Source organism: Salvia hispanica, chromosome 4 (assembly GCF_023119035.1).
Source record: "Salvia hispanica cultivar TCC Black 2014 chromosome 4, UniMelb_Shisp_WGS_1.0, whole genome shotgun sequence".
Classification (NCBI taxonomy): domain Eukaryota; kingdom Viridiplantae; phylum Streptophyta; class Magnoliopsida; order Lamiales; family Lamiaceae; genus Salvia; species Salvia hispanica.
Genome location: NC_062968.1, coordinates 3951254 through 3972352, shown reverse-complemented (window position 1 = coordinate 3972352; position 21099 = coordinate 3951254). Strand labels below are relative to the sequence as shown.

Genomic DNA, 21099 nt, shown 5'->3' with positions numbered 1-21099 from the left:
TTTGCAAATATTTTTCTAATTTATATATTCCAGATAAGTAGAGAGTGAAAACTGATATTCATCCTAATCAATCGCAGCACCAAATTGATTTGCAGAAATGGCAACCCTAAAGCAGACTCTAGGAGACCTAAACAAGGAGTCGTTCGTGGGGCTTCTTTCCAAGCTGATCGGCGAGTCCAAGTTCGTGCAGAACAACCCGCCGGAGCTCATCCCGGAGGAGGACAGGATTGTCAACCACGTACTCGATGTCCTCCGCCCCTACAGCACCGCCACCGGCGGACCCCTCCGCATCAACCACGTCACCTACAAGCCCAACCGCGGCAATCTCATCGTGGAGTATCCCGGCACTCAGCCCGGCAAAATCCTCTCCTTCGTTGGAATGCACATGGACGTTGTCACTGCCAACCCTTCTGATTGGGTAATTATATATTTATTCTACAATCGTCTGTTACACTCAGTGTTTTTTACTTGAGTACTTTTTTAGAATCAAGTTTTGTTTTTTTTTCGGATTCTGCAATAGGTTGAGGTCAAGTGAGCTACTAGAACAAGGTCATTCTATATTTGTGTGCTGATTTATAAACAAGGTGTTTTTCAGGATTTTGATCCTTTTAGTTTGGGTATCGATGGTGACATGCTTAAAGGGCGCGGAACTACTGATTGTTTGGGGCATGTTGCCTTGGTGGCTGAATTGATGAGGAGACTGGCGGAAACAAAGCCTCAGTTGAAGTCTACTGTTGTTGCTGTCTTTATTGCCAGTGAAGAGAATTCATCCATACCTGGAGTAGGGGTCGATGCGTTGGTGAAGGATGGATTGCTCAACAACTTGAAGCATGGGCCACTGTATGTGTGACAAGCCTGTATAATGTTAAATTGAATGGGAAGCTGAATTTATATTGAAATGATGAAAGTTTTCTTTTTATGATCTGTGGTGTTCTCCCTTTTCCAGGTTTTGGATTGATACTGCAGATAAACAGCCTTGCATCGGAACTGGGGGTATGATACCGTGGAAGCTTCATGCTACTGGAAAGCTATTTCACAGTGGTCTAGCCCACAAGGTAGATTCTTTTATGATCTCTTGAGCAAAAGCAATTTCTAGTATGAGAATTAGTGTTATAGAAGGTCTCACACGCCAGTAGTGCAGAAAAATGAGTTCAATTTTATTGGTGGGCTATAGAGCATGATATATGACATGGTTTTTTTATCGGGTCATGTTTTGGTAGCACCTTCTTTAATTTCTGTGCGTTCAACTTTAGATGTAGATGTAGATATGCATATTTTATCATCCAATTCTTGAGGATTTTTTATTTCAATTTTTGGAAAAGTACTCCATAAAAGAGTATATCCATGTTTTATCTGGTAGAGACTTGAGAGGGATTTGATTGATGCTCTTTATGATCATGATAGTTATCCAATCTTTACATATAATGTTGTTAGATCTACATTCGGAGAATAACTACGAATGAAATATCAGATAATTTAATAATTCCGGTATGAACCCAAGTAATTCCGGTATGAACCCAAGTTACTAAACATGTAGTAATTGGTTGATTAAGTACCTTTATAATAATCTAACCCCTCACACCCTCCCCCCACCAACAACCTCTTTTTTTCTGGAACTACGAATCATTTAATTTCCCGGAAGGAAAAAAAACGGATCTTGCGAACTTAAAATCATAGAGTAGATTTCCTCATGATCGCTAGTAGAACTCCGCCTCTTCTATTTTGCCTTCAGAGATATACTTTCTGTTGCAAGTGATCTGTCTTTTTGAAGAACTGAAACCTATGGTAAATCAAGTGCTAAGCACTAATATTCCCCCTTATGTGTCTGTTTTTTAATTTGAGGCTCGTTGATTAAAAATACTGCAAGAAGAGAAGCCTCACCTTCGACTCTTTACTGCAAAATAAGCTTTAGAGTTGAGTCTCCCACTATAGTAATGCTAGCAGAACCACATAGCTGTTCAATTGATCTTCTTAAAATCCCTTTTAGGCTTTAGGCATTAGCTTAAAGAAATAGCATTGAAAGATTTCTTATGTGTTGGTGAAATCAGTCTAATATTTCTGGATTACATTAGTAATTTAGTAGTATCAATGATATTTGGATTTTGGTAATGCTCTGCCTCTGACATTCAACATACCGTTCGTTGTAGATCAATTTTTATTCATAGGGGGGTGTGTGTACTGTGTATGTATATGGAGTATCACATTATTCTTTCTTCCTGGTGATTGTAGGCTATTAACCCCTTGGAGCTAGCCATGGAAGCATTAAAAGTCATACAATCACGTTTCTATGAAGATTTTCCACCCCATCCAAAGGAACAAGTATATGGATTTGCAACACCATCAACCATGAAACCAACTCAGTGGTTTTGTACGTATTGGATACTATAGCATAAGTCGGTAAATTCATGGATGCTTGTCTAGTATGCTGATTATTTTGTAAACTTTCATTGACAGATCCAGGAGGTGGGATCAATCAAATTCCAGCCGAGTGTACAGTTTCCGGAGATGTTAGGTTATGTTTGTTTCTTTTAGTGCATATTTTGTAAGTTTTGCCGCATAATTGAGTAGTAATGTTTTTCCTCTTTACTATTGCAGATTGACACCATTTTATAGGTATGGATGCACATATTATCCTTTATTGACATACTTTCTTTGAGTTTGACTTGTTCAAGCTGTCCATTGACTTCGATTCTGTGAAGCATTCAATTAAATACCTACAAATTGATGTTCCAGTGTAACTGATGTAATCAAGAAGCTCGAGGCATACGTTAAAGACCTGAACACGAACATAGAAAAACTGGATACACGAGGCCCTGTTTCTAAATATGTTTTACCAGATGAGAACCTCAGGGGAAGGTCAGTTTTTCCTCCCACGCCAGTTGGATATCTTACTTTTATTCTGTTTCCTTTCAAAGTTGAATAAGGTTTTAACGTGGTCATACTTCCCAGTCCTTTAATTTCACGATGGCATGTGTTTTGGGTCTTAATCCAGTTCCAGAGTTTTTAAGTTTGGCCCTATGTTTTTATTAGTTTTTTTTGGTTATTTATAAACTTGTCTTTTTATTACCAGGTTGGATATTACCTTTGATGAAGCAATGTCTGGAGTGGCTTGCAATCTTGACTCTCGGGGCTTCCATGTCCTATGCAAAGCTACTGAAGAGGTGGTTGGTCATGTAAAACCCTATTCTATCACGGGTAGTTTGCCTCTTATACGCGAGTTGCAGGTGGTACTCATACTCTCGTATTTACTTAGCTTATTCTGTGCAAAAGATATCATGAATTGACAGTTGCTTTATTATTAAACTGTAGGAGGAGGGTTTTGATGTGCAAACCGCCGGCTATGGTATATATGCTTCCTAACTCATTTATTATTTAATTTCAATTGCTGTTTAGTTTTATGCCATGGAACATAGCTCGTATCATTACAATCACATGCTTCCATTTATGTGTCTAAAGCAGATAGTCTCTTGCAACTAAGCTTGAAACATGTCGTACAAGCTCATGCTTTTCCTCAATCATTTCTAAGCAAAAATGTTAGTATTTGAAACCAATTCTTGTGTCCTTCTGCCCCAACATCATTGTACTTAAGCTAGAACACTTCTTTGGCCAAAGGTCTCGGGTTCGAGGCCACCGTGACACAGCCTTTAATATGCAGGGTCAATCTCAAGCAGTTGCTTGATCAGTTTTTGAATCAGGAACTTGTGTAAAAATGAATTTTAAACCACATAAATGCTTGGCTCATATAAATCGTGGGTATAGGTTGGTCTTTCTACATGTCCAAATGGGTATGATTTTTCTTTTTTGGATACTTGGCATAAAATGTCTTATAATGTCTGGTAGGTGCAACGTACACTCGGCTCCCTACAAGATTGTACATCAACTATTCTAACCTAAGAGACGAAACCTAATAAGTAAATCTGAAATGCTAGAAAATTAAAGTTTTGCATAATATTTTGTCGACTTAACTGTCACACTGAAATCCTGAAGCACTATAATGTGTTGTGGATAAGATTTGGATTTCGTGTCAGAGTATATCTGTTAAGTTTTGCATAAGAACTATAAGCAAGCATAGAAATCTTTCATCTTTAAAAATACAGAAATACTTGACAGTCTATGTTATACTATGACCAGATTAGAAGGCCAGAGTGATTTTAGTCCCTTCGTAGTTGATGGAGTAACCTTTGGATTATAGCTGTGACGAGTGATGCTTTCATTACTTATTTTCATTCTTACTGCACTCGAACTTGAACATCTATCACCAATCCATATTACCAAAGAATGCCTTCTGGCTATTAGGGGTTGTAGGAATTATGTATGAGTGATGCCTTCGAATTTGATTACTTATTTTCTTTCTTACTGCTCTCGAACTTGAACATCATCACCAATCCATATTACAAAAGAATACCCTCTGGCTATTAGGGGCTGTTGGCATTATGTAACAATGCAAAGAACAAATACATTGTCATATTATGTTAAAGGAATCAGCTCTAAATTATAATTATGAATGGGAACAACACTTTGGCTATGAGCATGGATGTTATACCTGTGAATCGTAAATCACTAAATCTACATCTTAACTGTTTATGCTCTTTCTAATCGAATAGTATAGTAGTATCTTAAACGGTTTCAAAAGGGAGGAACACGTGATTTCATACTTTTGATTGTGCCTTTCATACCTAGGTAAGATAATTTAAGCTTACTGAGTTTGACCACTAGTGTAACTGGAGATATTGTAATCGAAGGAGAAAGAAGAATATGATTGACTTTTCAAATTTGATTATGGAGATTCACTATAGTTTGTTTACTAGTTTTTCTAGATTAATGGCTCTATAGTGTCATGCATTGCAAATACGCTCATAGATGTGGAAACTGCGTAATAGACTCAATAGTTATGTTAGTACAACTGAAGGTTAATTGGCAGTAGTAGTTTGAAATTCTGATCTTGTTGGACCTTGAAGATTATGGTGAATGGAAGTTTTCCATTTCTTTTCTTCAAACTCGTCCTATGGTATTGACTCGTTATACTCGAGCTTGAGACGCATGCATAAATCACAAAGCCGTATAATAACAGTCGGCTCATTGATGCGAATCATATAGCAGTAAACCAGCTAAAGAAGACCTTTTTATTTCACATTTAGCATGTGTAGGCTTCCCATAGACATATTTTTATGAAAGTACGTATGTGCAATTGCTCTCAGTCATTGATAATCATTCGCTCATTTTGTCTTCGATGTGCAGGCTTAATGGCTACATATCATGCGAAGAATGAGTATTGCCTTCTCTCCGACATGGCCCAAGGCTACCGGGTCTTTGCTAGCATCATTGCGCAGTTGGAAGAGTGAATCTTAATATTGGTTATGTTGCATAGGCTTTTTAGCATAATATATCAAATGATGAATAAATGAGTATTAGGTTCCTGAATCTTGTTATCTTTTGGTATATTGCTAATTGGACTGGAGAATTTTTCAATCTTGTCCTTATGAATTTATGTTTGAATGCGACAATATTGTTATTTTCTACAATCTTTAAGCATATGGGGACATGTTTTTTTCACTTTTTGTCCCTTTCCATCTCATTTTGAAATTTGAAGCATACCAAAAGTTAGATTTATCTCGAGATTGGAACTGCACTTTCTTTCTTCCTTGACTTTTCTTGGGAGAATATATCTGTGGACCATTGATATCTTTAGTAGATATATGCACCATACTTTTTGGAATATTGCATTTATTCAATGAGATCATTTTTTACAATATCATCCTATCAAATGGGAAAATACACCATCAAAAAAGATGGACACTGGACATGATCATGATTATCTGTACATGTTAAATACTCCAAGAAAAAGTATTACTATTATTCCATAACAAAAAAGATAGCTTTCCTAATATCTTATATACAAGAAAGATTAGTATACATCACTATATATGATTGATCACTTCCAAGTACAAGTGATCAAACGTAAATGGCGTGGAACAGTATTATGTAATCTTTACAGCTTCCTCGAAGATTTGCCTTGAGCATGTGAGCTTGTGAACTCTCTGATGTGTTTTTCAGATGCCATGACCCAGAACCATAGACGAGTATATCCCGTGTGTATGATAGGTACACACAGCACGAAATTCGGTTAAGTGGTAGACTCATTATGTCTATACATTACCGAGTAATGGTAATGGAGTTGTTATACAAACTTGGATCCATTCAAATCCGAGATACAGCGCCAGAAGTGGCTCTAAGAGAGGAGAACATATCTTGTATTCGTACCAGGCTGCACGAGTAGACAATGTATCAAGATTCATGCAACAAGCCTGTGTAATAAGGACAAAAGATGTTCTACTTGATGTTGTTATGAAGCAAAATGATCAAGCTATCGAGTCTACCTATGTTTGAAACAAGAAAAGAACAAATATTGCTTGGGTGCAATTTCTCATACCAAGGGATGTTACATATAAGCAGAGGCTTAATCTCCCTGACCAGTTTTTACATCCGATATTATAAGTAGTATTATGAGTTTGGATGATTGATGAAGCAAACCTGAAAAGCCGCACGATAAAAGAGCTCCTTCCCTGCACAACTTGCCATGACAATCAGCATAAACTGCACGGATGCATGAAAACAAGGAATTTTTTAAAGTCTCTAGTATAAAAGAGCTTCATATATGCATCATTTACCTGCCATGGTGACATTCCATAGAAGAAGCTCTGTAGCTCCTCATTCTCCATAATTGTAAGAGTTAAATTCACAAACAAAGCATGTCATACATCTAGTTTGAAGAGAAGGGCCATAATTGGCATATCCCAATCCATCAACCATGGCATTTAATGTTAGATTGACTGCAATCAATTCCGTATAAACCGCCCGGCCAAAGCCATTGCGCCATGTATTCCTAATGTTCAAAAAGAAGGTAAGAGTCACATTAGAGACATCCAAAATGATAATGCTGAAGCCACACAAACAAGAAAACAATAGCAGCAGTTGAAAGGTGGCAGGTGGAGCTGAGGTTGGACACACAGATTACTCAAGAAAAATTAGTGTAGGAAAGATTAAATTGCAATAGTCTCTATGGATACTCTCAACCCTGCACTACTCAATTATAGGTGAATAATGCAGCACTTGATTTCGTGGGGTGATCCTAAATTACTCAACTTTTAATTTCTAAATCCCAAAAATATTTGCAATCAACTAAAAAACAATATTAAATGCAAATGATTGGATATTCAGGAGGGTGGCTTAAACAAGGAAGACAACTGGAGAAGATCTAATAATTGAGATGGCACATGGAAAAAATTAATTATTCACGTTTTGTACTACTAACATTTTTCGAATTAATAAAAATGTCGAGCAATTTTGTTTCAATTGTTTAATTTGTAGTTGTGTATTAATGTAACTGATAATACTATTCTCAAAGTATATGCCCTTCCCAAAGGATTAATTGTCAATTAATGCATAATTTTTCACTTAATTAATTTTGCCCAAAAGAAACAACAGCAAAAACTCCTCCACAATTTCCATATTATGTGTAATATAATTCTGTGGAGCAAGGAAAATGGTAAGCAATGACCACTTATGCACTTTTTATAAGTCCTAATTGTTGAAATGTGAACGTGTTTGAACGATCAAGAACAAGAATTGAGCGGAAGAAGAAATGTGTGAGCTTTAATCGAAATCTTATTGAGTGAAATCAGCAAAGAGTGTACAACTTGAAGATTACTCTCATCTATGAACTAACAACACTATTTATACAACAAAGAAGAAATCAAGTGAACAAGAACTTCACTCAAGAAACGGTTGTAACTAACTAAGCTCCTAACGGCTAGTAGCTCAACAAACTTTTGAACTTGCTTCTTGCTTTGATGTTGTGTTCTCCACCTTAAGCTTCCATGCACTCGCATTGCTATGTCCAGCCACTCTACATAACACTAATAATCAACAGCAAATATACAATGTAATTATGATATAACTAAAAGTATTGGAACAAAATTTCAAGTACAATTTAGGCCACATTGTTTTGAATTGGTTTTGACTACCAGTAGTTAAAGTAATAAAAGATCCAAGTTGAGAAAGGGATTTATATGACATTGATTTCATTGATTCAGATTATAATTTCATACTCCAATTATGACATCATGTTTTGCTAGTTAGTTCATATAAATCACCAACTCCCTTTAGATCGTTGATTGTAGTTTTGACATTATACAACTCGTAAAAGTACTTTTGATTTTAGAATGTGAGTAAAGGTTAATTTTGGTCCTAAATATATAATTAAAATATAAATTTGGTTCAAAATATTTACTTTTTGGAAAACGTGTCCAAATTCATTTATTATGGACCTGTTTTCCAAAAAAGTGAATATTTTTGATCAAATTCATACCGCGATTATATATTTAGAATTAAAATTAACTTTTATTCTTAAAATATTCTCACACTTGGTTTCAAATATATTGGTAAATATTTGACTTGATTCATATGTTCGCGAGTAGAGGCTCATCTCTCGAGTTTCACAAAAACACAATAATTGCATTCAATTACTTATAAGATAGCATCCGCCTCTCAGTCACGTACTCAGTTCAGATAAATAAATAAAATGGCCATTAAAACAAAATGAAGTCTAGAATTGAATAAATAATTAAAAAAATATTATTTAGTCAAGTACTCTCAGCCTCAAGTATTCTACTACTACCTCCGTCCCCCAAATATTGACACACTTTGACCCGATACGGGTTTTAAGAAATGTAATGGAAAGTGAGTTGAAAAAATTGGTAGAATGTGGGTCCTACTTTTAAAGTATTAGTTTTATAATAAAATGTGAGTATAAATGAGTTAGTGAAATATTGGATCCACTACCAAAAATGGTAAAAAGTGAAGTGTGTCAAACTTTCAGGGATGGACCGAAATAGTAAACTGTGTCAACCTTTCAGGGACGGAGGTAGTATAAGTTTAGCTATTCATATAATATACTCCCTCTGTTCCACTTTAAGGGACACATTTTCCTTTCAGAATGTCCTACTCTTAATAACACATTTCTAAAATATAGAAACATACATCTCTGCTTTTTTCCTTAGTCGTACTTTATTCTCTCTATTTTATTCTCAAAACAACACTACATAAAATTTCATGCTGAATTTCACTTTTAGAGTGAGATGCACGGGGGAATATAACTTAAAACAAATAAACGATGAAACAATAAAAATATAGGTACAATTTGTTGTCTTCCATCTTCTGCTTTTTTCCTTTGTCGTACTTTATTCTCTCTATTTTATTCCCAAAACAACACTACATAAAATTTCATGCTGAATTTCACTTTTAGAGTGAGATGCACGGGGGAATATAACTTAAAACAAATAAACGATGAAACAATAAAAATATAAGAAAACAAACTAGATAAACCAATGAGGTACAATTCGTTGTCTTCCATCTTCAATGAAGCTTTATCCTCCATGCTTGAATTAATACTTCTACTCTTAATATGAACTGAGGTATATTGAGTAGAGTAGATGATTTATAAAGTGGTGTACGAAACGATTATATAAAAGTCTTCTAATTTGTTCAACATGTTATTAGGTAATTTTCTATAATAGGTTACTATTGTTGTATTCATCATTTCGCCTTATATATATCGATATCTTGGCAAACTTACGAGAGATTTTCAGCCCCACTAAACGGCCAAATAAATACTTGAGGTTATTAAATATTCAGTTTATAGATGAAAAATGTTATTATTGGATATGTTGATATAGGGGAGTGCTAGGGTGTCACCACCTCTTAAAATAACATCATACCACCATTCTTAGTTAATCATTTGTACACATGGACGAATAATAAGTTGCCACGTGGCAAAAAAAAAAATCTGAAAAAGACGGCCAACAATATTTTGAACACTATACAACAATTTTTCTTGGCCAGCAATATTCAACACGCTATACAGCAATCTATAGATTGTTGTGTATCATTTATAATATTGTTGTTTATCGTTTATAATATTGTTGTATAAATGGTATCACGGTGTCACTTTAAGAGGGGTTGTCATTTTAACACAAACCTGTTGATACATATGCAAACTCTATATTAGAGTGATATTGTCTATTTTACATTAAATTTCTATGATTTCATTTTTGGATTGCTTCTCAAAATATGTATTACCAATATTAGTTGAATAACACACTTATACTCCATGTAAGTTGCAATTTTAGTTAATTTTTGAAAGAGTAAAGATTATTTGTGGTCCTAAATAAATGAAAATTTTATGATTTGGGTCCAAAATATTAACTTTTGAATTATTGCATCTCGAATAAATGAAAACAGTCTGAATTTGATCCATTTTGGACGGCGCGGTAAATAACTTGACGGTCAATGCCAATTAACTCAATTTTTACTGGATTAACAATTTTAACACAATGAGCAGACGCTAAATCTGATGTGGCAGCGGCATTTGTGGGTCGAATTGATGGAATTTGGCGACGGGTTAGGGGTGTTGGAGACTAGGGGGAGAAGTTAGTGTCAAAGGTGGAGGCTGTGAGGGCGAGGTCAACGGCGATGGGTATGGCGGAGAGGGTGAAGGGGGGAGATGATGCTAGAGGGTAAAAGTGTTGGAGATAGAGGATGTGGGAGTTCTTGATCTAGACAACAACGGTGTTGAAAAAATGACATTGGGAGCATTTCAGGGGTAGAAGTGGAGAGCCACGATGGGGATATAGTCTAGCCATATCATGCTAAAATGGGAGCACTTGTTCATGACGTCGGCAACTTCCACTACACCACGGCCGAATATCTGTGGATTGGGTGTCGTTTCTAGGATGGAGGGGATGGTGATGGTGGACGAATACAGAGAAAGTGTTTAGAATCAAAAAGATAGAATACATTATTGAGTTAAAATCATTAATCCAATCAAAATTGAGATAACTAGCATTGACCGTCAAATTTTGACAGCGCCGTCCAAAATGAATCAAATTCAGACCGTTTTCATTTATACGGATATAATAATTCAAAAAATAATATTCCGAATTAAATTCATAAAAACGTTGCAGGTTTAGAATAAAACATTACGTTTGCTCTTTTTTTGAAATATAGAATGTAGTTTGCACAATTACTCAACAAGAAGCAATAGGATTCTCGTCTTGCAGTCATGATTTATTGGCAGATGTTTATAAGCACAAGTGTGCCCGCCCTCTTCAGTCTCAGAGCATCTCCAATGGGGCGGGTGTCCCATAGCCTTCCCGACTGACTTTCCCAAAACACCTCTTGCCATGTCATAAGGACCTCCTACAACACTGCCACGTCATAAGGACTTCCCACTGCACAGTGGCGGATGTCCCTCGCCCTTCCCGCGCGGACATCCCGCAATAAAAAAAATTCACAAATTCACCAAATTAAACAATTTACGGAATAATGTACGGAATTAAACAATTCATCTCGGGCTGTCGGGCATATTGTAGTACCCAGGCATCATCCCCGCCATTTGGGGTTGCTGCATCATCGTCGTCATTCTGGGCATCATCCCGGATATCGGTGCACTTCCGCCGGTATTTCCCCCGACTCGAGCGGGAATATACGACGAGAGAATATTCTGCGTTTGTGACTCGCTCGTGGCAGGAGAATCACTATCGTAGTGCTCCATTTATCGTCAAAAGAAATGAATGTAGAGAGAGAGAAACTCGTTAAAACAAGTGGTGCGAATGAAATGAAGTTCAACGAGCCGTATATATAGAGTTTGTAAAAAAAAAAAATCGAACGTCCGCCGCGGACATCCGTTGGCATGACACAGTGGCGGACGTTCGCCCGCCGTGGCGACGGACGTCCCGGCAACACCACGAATCTCCCGTGTCCGCACCGGACGTCCGCGACGGACGTCGGGCACGCTGTCCGACGCCCGCCGGGACATCCGCCGTTGGCGATGCTCTCACAGTGCATCTGAACATTTACTTATTAAACTACCATTTTACTTCGTTTTTCAGCTTATATTAAATCATTACTCCATGTGGTTAGCATGATTGAAAATACTCCAGAAGTCATGCTAAACTTAAATAAATTCCATCCAGTTATATGCTTTCAAAATCAGCTGAGAGAACAAGGTTCAAATTTGGATTAAAAAACTCCATTGATGACATGTCGGTGCCAAAAACTATACTTTCAAGTTTCAAGTATGGCCGAAAAATAGTTTATTTTAAGCTAACCAACTAGACAAATGTATTGCACTTTATAGTGTTCCACGATAGCAATACGCTATGTCAAATGTTCATATAGTATTTTATTTCCTTTCCCTATTCTCCAGCTTTTTTTAATTTTTTGTTAAATTTTATGAGTCAAATTAATTTGTTCATTTACACACAAAAATTATTAGAGTTAATATATTTTAATTTTATAGTTAGAATTAATTAACTTTGAGGTAAGCAAAATGATAAAGGATTGACACCTAATAATACGTAATATACGAGTACATTCCTAAATGTGAATAGCTTAAATGCCTAATCATTTTATGCAACGAAATTTTTTACATATAAATAAATTCATACCACAATTATTTTAAGGGGATTAGCTGTCTATCACCACAAAGTGTCCCATAAGTTATTATTCAACTTATTTAGAAAGCAAATTATGATTGGTCTAAAGCACACTTAAGTGCATGAGTTATCTTTTAAGACTTAACTGAGTTGATGTGAAAGTAGCGAGTTACATTAATTTATACCCTCTAAATCACATCTCACACTCCACCTTCATAATATAGTAAGAATTAAATACTAAAAGTCTTGAATTTAAGGTTTTGCATGGAAAAGAAATGAAAAAAATATGATGCCTAACCCAAAAAAGGATGTCAATAGTAATTTGAGTATTATTGTGCTCCCATCCACACTGGCCCTCCATTATTGCAAATTTTCAATTATATAAATCACAATAATTCACTATATTCTTATTCCCATTCTACCCTCAACCTCCCACCATTAATTATATGGAGTATATAAACTTTACAAAATTGAAGGAAAATACACACTTCTCAAATTCAACTCTATTTTCAGATTAATTAACAAATCTCTCTCTCTCTCTTCAGTCTTCCCCAATTCCATGGAGCCAATCGAAGATGCGATTAAACAGCCAGCATCAGAATCAACTGCGGAATCGCACCACGTAGCAGTTCCTCCGGGGCTGACACCGGAGGAGTTCGAGGATCTCAAACCCGCGGTGGCGGAATTCCACAATTACAGGGTCAACGCCGGCCAATGCTCCTCCATACTGGCGCAGCGCGTCCATGCGCCTCCGCAGGACGTCTGGTCCATCGTCCGCCGCTTCGACAAGCCGCAGACGTACAAGCACTTCATCAAGAGCTGCAGCGTGCGGGAGGGCTTCACCGTGCGCGTCGGCGAGCTGCGCGACGTCGCCGTCATATCGGGGCTGCCGGCGGCCACCAGCACCGAGCGCCTCGACATCCTCGACGACGACCGGCGCGTGACCGGATTCAGCATCATCGGCGGGGACCACCGCCTCAGGAACTACCGATCGGTGACGTCCGTGCACGAGCTCCCCGGCGGAAACTCCACCATCGTGCTGGAGTCGTACGCGGTGGACGTGCCGGAGGGGAACACGGAGGAGGACACGCGCCTCTTCGCCGACACGGTCGTGAAGCTCAACCTCCAGAAGCTCGCATCCGTCGCCGAAGCTAGGGCTACAATCGATTGAATTTACAGGTAATTAATTAATTAATTCCTATTTTCTGTCGCTAAGTCGTGTGATTATGATATGCACGGCTGCAGTAGCTATCAACGATCGATCTGCACACAATTTCTGCGATTCGAAATCTGGAAATAAGATTCGAAGAAAAAGGACTTAATATTGGGGTTTTTTGAGTCTTGTTTGGAACTAGTTCATCTCTTTCTTTTGTTCATTGATTGCTGTGTGAAATTTGATTTTTGGTGGATATTGATCAATAATTGGCGCTTCAAAAACTACTTTCTTCCAAAGGGGAAAAACAACATTTGTAATTGTAATATTGGCGATTGGAGCAAATGAAATTGGAGAATTTGAGGCTGTCGACATCAATCAATGCTTTTCCTTTTGCTGTTTGCATCAATTTATTCTTATTCCATTGGTAAATGTGGTAGCAAAATTATTTTGCTTTGGGAATTCAAATACACTCTATATTGGAAATTTCTGTACAAATAAAAATACTGTGCATTGTTAAATTGGTACATGAGCATCAATTGTGCAATTCTTCCTTGTGATGATTCTTGAATGGGTAATGAGTTTGGATATGACAACATCAACATTCACAGAATAGTTACTAAGTGAGATCTGGTAGCTGTCGAAATATTATTGAAAATAAAGAACAAGATATTCGAAATCAACGAATTATATCGACAGGCATGTTGCTATGTTGTACATGGGTCCCCTTTTATGTGGCACAGCTTGTGTAAATATTTTATGTTTTACTAGTAAGTAATATTTATGGATCTAGTTTTTAAGTTACTTATTATCTTTGCATCATTTTGTTCACTTCTATTTTGCCATTTTCAATTCCATTCATAAGAATATTATAATGGGTATTGATGTGATAATATATTTTTCTATAAAAGATAGTGATAAAATAACTCATTTTCTTTTCTATCCCTCATTTCATTATCCAACAAAAGTAAATGCATGTATACTTAAATATGGTATTGGAAAGATATCTGTTGAATGATCCAAGCACTTGATAAAGCCCTTCAAATTTGATCTGAGTTTGTTCTGGAATTTACAAGGAAAAAAAGAAGCTGAAAATGGATAAAGGTGGACACTGGACTGGACTTCTTTTTTCTTTTGTTTTTCTCTTTTTCTGGAAACTATATTGAGTATAGAATGGTCAAGAAAGCTCTTTCAGCTGAAGTCACATGAGCAAATACAAAGAAAGATTTATACGGTCGTCAACAATGCTACCTAAAAAACAAACCCCTTTTTCAGCTGCAATTTCAGTTGTCACTATAATATATTTCATTTTAATTTCAGCTGCAATTTTAGTTGTCACGTTAATATTTTTCATTCAATCACTACTATTGCAAGGTGATCAATCCTATTTAAGCCACAAATTAATTTGAGAAATATTATTTTAGAAAAGAAAAATTACTTCATACTATAACTTTAAAATGAAAAACTTGCAATAATTTGAAGTTAAATTATAATTAAAAGAATATAATTTCAAAACTAAAATTTAAGTAAGCCCCTAGTTTTTTTCAAGCTCCACACTCATCTTTTCACGGTGGAGACGCTCGGCCTCGCGCAATGTCGAAGGGTCCATAAAATGGCTGACTTGTACATCAGAAGCATCGCTTTCCCAAAGAATTTCATGCTCGGGGTCTAGCTCAGATTCACGCATTCAACCCTTGCCCTTCCTCTTGTTGTTTTATGGCCCATGGGATGAAAGTCGGAAGGCATCCGTGTGCTAAAACTCTCATCCAAAGGAGTGTTGATGCCAAATGTCTCGTCTTGTATGTCTCCGAAGAATTGATCTTTCTTTTCTCAGGACCGCCTAAATAACCACCTGAAAACTTTGGGTGGTTCCAAACAATGGCACAGTTGCCCCTGTCAATTCGTTGCAAGTCGTTGAATTGTTGGTATCCCACCCTACTGCATATGCGTAGGCCATGAAAATTGTCTGAGCACTTGAATCCATTTCTGATCATTTGTAGAAAGATTAAAAAAAGAGAGTGTAATAAGAAGAGTGAGTGAATGTGAAAAAAGAGTAGGAAATCATGAGTGTATGTAGCCGCACGGACCGTCGGATGGCTGGGCCGGCCTTTCAGCTGGATAGGGATCGATCGGCATAAAGCCTTACCGATTTCCGCATTGCAATGAAATCGCGCCCGGGCGGCTTTGTGGATGCCATAGGCATCAAGAAAAAGGGATTGATTGAGCCACAAATCCAACGCAAGGAAAATTTTTCAAATGTTATAGTAGCAAATGTGTAGAATGCAAGTGGCCATGTATTCTTTGCAAAAAGACTTGAGTTTGTTGTTGAAATGCAGTGCTACTTCCAACTTTACTTTGCGTGCGTGCACCTCTTTGCCGTCAATGTTAAAATAACTCATTGCTAAAAGATTTCATATTTTGCACTCTTGTCATAGATATAGTTTCTTATTGGAAAATGAAAAAAATTAGATACATGCGTAGCTTGTGTAATTGGTTAGAATTTAAATCTCTAATTTTAGATCTTTTATTTTCGTTCTATTGCAAATTATATAGGAATAGTTGCTTCAAAATGAAATCTGCCTACATGGCTACATACATTTGTTCCACAAGATTTTGAAATTCTTGATATACAAGTTTATTATATCTTAATCAAATCCAATAGATTTAAAATTTATTTTTCTCCTAGTTGAAAATTCCTCAGATGATCCGCGGTCGCTTTGTTCAAATTTGAACTGAAAGAGATTCAATATAAGGAAACTAACTAGTCATTTTCACTTTTTTCGGAAATATAGACAAAAAGTGGATAATAGTGACTTAGTCCATGAACTAAGGACATTTATGGTTTGCTGATTCTGCACACTCCGTGAATCGATTTTAAGATGGCAAAAGTGAATCTAAGGTGGCATTTAAATGAATAAAAACAAATTACACATCCCTTAATTTGTCTCCACCATATATCCAGATTCATCGAGTATCTTGATTTGATGGATTTCCCCCGAATTAAGAAAGCAACAAGGTGGAGTCCCCATATCCAATTCCATGGCAGACTTTAATGATGTAGCAAATGCATACAAATAAAGAGAAAAGGGGTTTGCATGAGGCCATCCACGTCCCTATATCATATTTATTCCTTAACTATATGGAAAGTGATCAATTGCTAACTCATCATTTAATTGCTAACTACAACTAATTTAAGGTCATAGGATTTTAGAAAACGTGTGGTCTACAATTTGCCACGTGTAATTCTCATTTTTATTAATAAAATAAAAAAAGATAAAAAAAAAACTCCAAATTGAGGTTTTGGATGAAAATGTCAATATAGTGTTTCGAAAATATCAACACAATGCTTTGAAAATGTCAACACAATGCTTTAAGAATGTTAACTCATTGCTTATATTGACATTCTACATGTATTATATCGACATATTTTGTATAGTATGTTGACATTTCTGCTTGTACGAAAAAATTAAAAAATTTTGAATTTTTTTTCAAATTTTGACGTCGGAACAAATGCATGTAGGACATTGTTGGAATCCTTATGAAATTATCTTTAATTTGATATATGTTATATGAGTTTAAAGTTTTGGGATTTCTTTTAAAAGTTAGTTATAACTAAATATGTAGTTAATTGACATTAATACCCCTATTGATATTTTTTGGAATTAATCATATTGCCTTATTGACGTTTTTCGTTGATCGTATTGACATTTAGGGATTAATGATCTAAGTCCTTAATTTGAATATCTAATGGCTATTATTTAGTTGTAGTTAGCAATTACGTTATGAGTTAACAATATAACACTCCTCTAACCATCTCATCCATTAACTATTCATAAGTCCCACTGTACTTTTCAGCCCATCTCTTAACTAAGAGACAATACCTGCATCCCTCCATCTCTTAACCATCTCATCCCTTAACTATTCATTCAATTTCATTTTTTATTTTTAATTCCAACAAATTCAATTAATAAAAACACACTTCATTAAATAAAATAAACATTACAATTTAAAGGCCTAAAAAATAAAAAAATACTCACTCCGTCCCACATTTGTAGTAACATTTAGTTATGACACGGGTTTTAATGAATTGGTGGAGTGTGTAATTAATGAAGTGAGAGGTGGAGTGTGTAATAAATGAAGTGAGTTGGTGGAAAGTGAGATGGTTGCCTTTTTAGATTTTAAAATGTTTCTTTTTTGACTTATAAGTTTTGTTGTTAAAATTATTTAAACTTATGGTTTTTAATTTTCCAACTTGTTTAATCTTTTTTCCTTACAAAAATTTAAGCTTTGCCAAAGTTAAAATTTAAAAAAATGTTTCACACATTGCACACCCTTGTTTTTTTCGGCCTTAACATCTCAACAAATTTAAAGAGGGAATCAAATTCAATATTCACTAACTCAAACTCCAAATTATGGAGGGAAACATTCATTACATTCACATGGAGGGAAAAATCCAAAACCAAATCCCATGGAGGGAAAGATCCAAAACCAAATCTAAGCTAAACTATACCTATAAATACATTCACTCCACCATTAATCCAAGCACTTGAACTCCACCTACCAACAAACCGACCAAAAGGTATTTATAGCTAAATTACCCTAGGAGAATTCTCATCATAAAAGATTCATCACAAAAGTGATGTTCATGGCGTAAGTACCCATTTGGGAAATGGGGAAACCATCTTTATGGTAAAATAGGCATTTTCCCCATTCCCGGGCAATTTCCCGAAAAAAAGTCAAAGAATAGGCAGTGGGAAAACGGAGACAAAGTTTTTCCCATCGGAAACGGGAAAATAAAATGTCTCTTGTGGGGTATGGATATTTTTCAACTCACTTTCCCTATGGGACATTTGTAATGTCATCATTTAGCCATTCTTTATTTATTCATACATAATCCCGATTTTTCCCAAAAATCAATAAAGGGCCCCAGCAGAAGGGGGAATATGATGAATTTTTGGGAAAGTTTGGGTTTTTTTGAGAACTACCCCAAAACTTTGAACAATGTTTTTTCTTGCAAAGTTGTTTCGCAAGATCATAGAAGTGCAGGGGGGAAACAACTAAAAAATACCCCACTTGAACAAAGAAGGGGTGGGGCTTCCCCAAAACAAAGTTGAAGAAAATCGGGAAAAAAAAGTTGGGGTATCTCTCCCGAGAATGATGTGGGTGTCTCATATTGCATAGGGCACCTAATCAATGTTTTTTGATTTTAGCCACTTGGGTCAAGGGGTTCGTATAAGCATCAAAATAGGGTTTGGGGTTTAGGATGTAAACTTGTTTATTAGATAGCCTTCATTTTGGGGAGGGTTCCGGATTTGGGATATGGTAAAAGGCTTGCTTCGCCTAGAAGTTGCATTTTGTATGAACTCTAAGTGTAAGACATGGTTGGTGTGTGTTTTTTTAAAATTTGTAAATCAGAGCCAACAAACCAACAAAAGACAGCAAAATTGAAAATCAGAGCCTCCAAACCATCAAATGGGTGGCTAAGTTCACAAAAAACCCCAAACCCAAAAGGGGGAATCATAGGCAGCATAACCTCACAAAACTTTATACGAGGAGTAAACACTTGGGGCCCCAAAAAAAAACCAAAGACATCAAAAAGCAAATCAGTCCAACCATCAAAGGGGTGGCTAAGTTCACAAAAAACCCCAAAACGGAAGAAACATGGCGAGATGCATAACTTCAAAATTTCATCCGGAGGGGTAAAGCAAAAGAGGAAAAACCCCAAAGACATCAAAATTTCAAATCGGCCTCCAAAATAAAGGGGGGGCTAAGTTCAAAAACCAAACAGAGGAATCATAGGGGCATGCAAAACCCCACAAAAAAATTTATCTCGGATGGCAAAGTTGCAAATTAGCCTCCAAAAACCCTGGGGGGCCTAAGTTCACAAAAAAAAACAGAGGAACTAAAGGGGCATGCAAAAAACTCAAAAAATTCATCCAAAAGGGGCAAGTTGCAAAACGAAACCCCCAACCCTCATAGGGGGGGCTAAGTTCACAAAAAACCCAAACAACCAAAAAAGGAACAATCCCCCAATCAATTCAAGAAAGCCTCAAACCCTACGGGGGGCAGAATTTAAAAAAAACTCAAGTTAGAGGAGATCTTTCATGCCCCAAAAAAAGACAACAACATTCTTTTCATTCTAGTCTCCTTTGAGGGAAATTTTGGGTTTTGGTTCGGGTCGCAAAGGGCCAAGGTGCCCGCTTTGAGTCTTCATAGGGTGGGGGGGTGGTGATTCGGATCCGTCAAAGCCTGGGGGGTGGGGGTTTTGCGTCAAAAATGGAACGGGGGTTTACGTTGACCCCTCAAAACCCTGGACGGTGGTGGGTTTTTGATCCCTCAATCCTCGGCGGTGGGGGAACTCGGTTTTTTCGACGCCCAAAATCAACCCCCAAAGATGATTTCCCGAGGGGTCAAACGCCCCGTTGTTTCCCAGTTTTCCAGTGGTGTAGGGCCCCTTAAGGTTGGGGGGTGTATCGAAAGATGACAACGATTCAAACTTGCAACACATTATTGCGATGGAAACGAAAGGGGATGGGAATCGGGATTTGATCAACGGAGGGCCCCTTGGGTTCTTTTGTTAGGGAAAAAAAGGGGAAAGGGGGAGGGAGAGAAATGAAAGTCAAATGAGGGGGGGGGGGGGGTTAAGTGTTTGATTTATTTTTTTGGTTTATTTTTTTTTAAAATGGCTTTTGGGGTAATTTTATTGAATAAGGGGTAAAATTTTATGAAATAGGAAAAATTCTAAATTTTTCCCCAAAATATAAATGGTTTTCCCGGGGATGGAGGAGAAAAATTAAAAACCCTAAAAAAAATTAAAATACATAATTAAAATACTCTAATTTAAATTATAAATACTACTCCCCGCACCCCCATGGGGTCCCCAATTAGACGGCAATACCAAGGAGCTTTCATATGCAAAATTTGTCCAATGGGCTTAAAATGGGGGGACTCTTTTTTGAAGGTCTGACAAGGAAGAGGTTTTATATTGGGGCGATTTTTGTGCGTGTAAAACCCCGGGAGGGTGCTAATGGTTTTTGGGGTTTGCCCAAAATCTTGTCAACAAAAATACCAACCCACTTCTCGGCTAGTATAATGGATTTTCGTCCAGAGATGGATGAGGCGAAGTGCAATTGAAAAGACATTTGGGAAAGGGGTTGGTTTTTTACCAGCTTTTGGATTTGAGTTCTAGGTGTAAAATTAAATGAGACTCCCCTATTTTGCTTAGAACAAAATGCTTAAGGGGATATGTTACTGAATGTGAAAGTTGGACACCAGTTATGCATATGGGCTTAGATAAAACTTACTAAAAATGGCTAACAAAAAAGGGAAAGGGGAAACAAAGGACATCCGGCAAGCACTTTTGGGTTTTAGAAAAAGGAAAACAAAAAAAAACCAAAAAATAACAAAAGTAACATATCTTTGATTTGACATTTCCTTCTTCCCAACTAAATT

General features: G+C 36.7%; 2 protein-coding genes across 3 annotated transcripts; both read left to right on the top strand.

The window, feature by feature from the left end:
- The first annotated feature begins 26 nt into the window (after positions 1-26).
- On the top strand, positions 27-5553 carry LOC125220178 (acetylornithine deacetylase). The gene is made up of 10 exons (XM_048122324.1): positions 27-418; positions 596-840; positions 947-1055; positions 2230-2368; positions 2455-2512; positions 2596-2613; positions 2734-2856; positions 3071-3224; positions 3310-3343; positions 5239-5553. Exons 1-10 carry the CDS (start codon positions 98-100, stop codon positions 5340-5342), a joined length of 1305 nt encoding a protein of 434 aa, XP_047978281.1. The 5' UTR covers positions 27-97; the 3' UTR covers positions 5343-5553.
- Positions 5554-12966: 7413 nt separating this feature from the next.
- Positions 12967-14742, top strand: LOC125185377 (abscisic acid receptor PYR1-like). 2 transcript variants are annotated; one of them, XM_048081905.1, is made up of 2 exons: positions 12967-13673; positions 14724-14742. In XM_048081905.1, the coding sequence occupies exon 1, from the start codon at positions 13054-13056 to the stop codon at positions 13663-13665; it is 612 nt and encodes a 203-aa protein (XP_047937862.1). In that variant the 5' UTR covers positions 12967-13053; the 3' UTR covers positions 13666-13673; positions 14724-14742. The 2 variants fall into 2 exon arrangements, with proteins under 2 accessions (XP_047937862.1, XP_047937861.1); XM_048081904.1 differs by lacking the exon at positions 14724-14742 and adding an exon at positions 13740-14025.
- The last annotated feature ends 6357 nt before the right edge of the window (positions 14743-21099 follow it).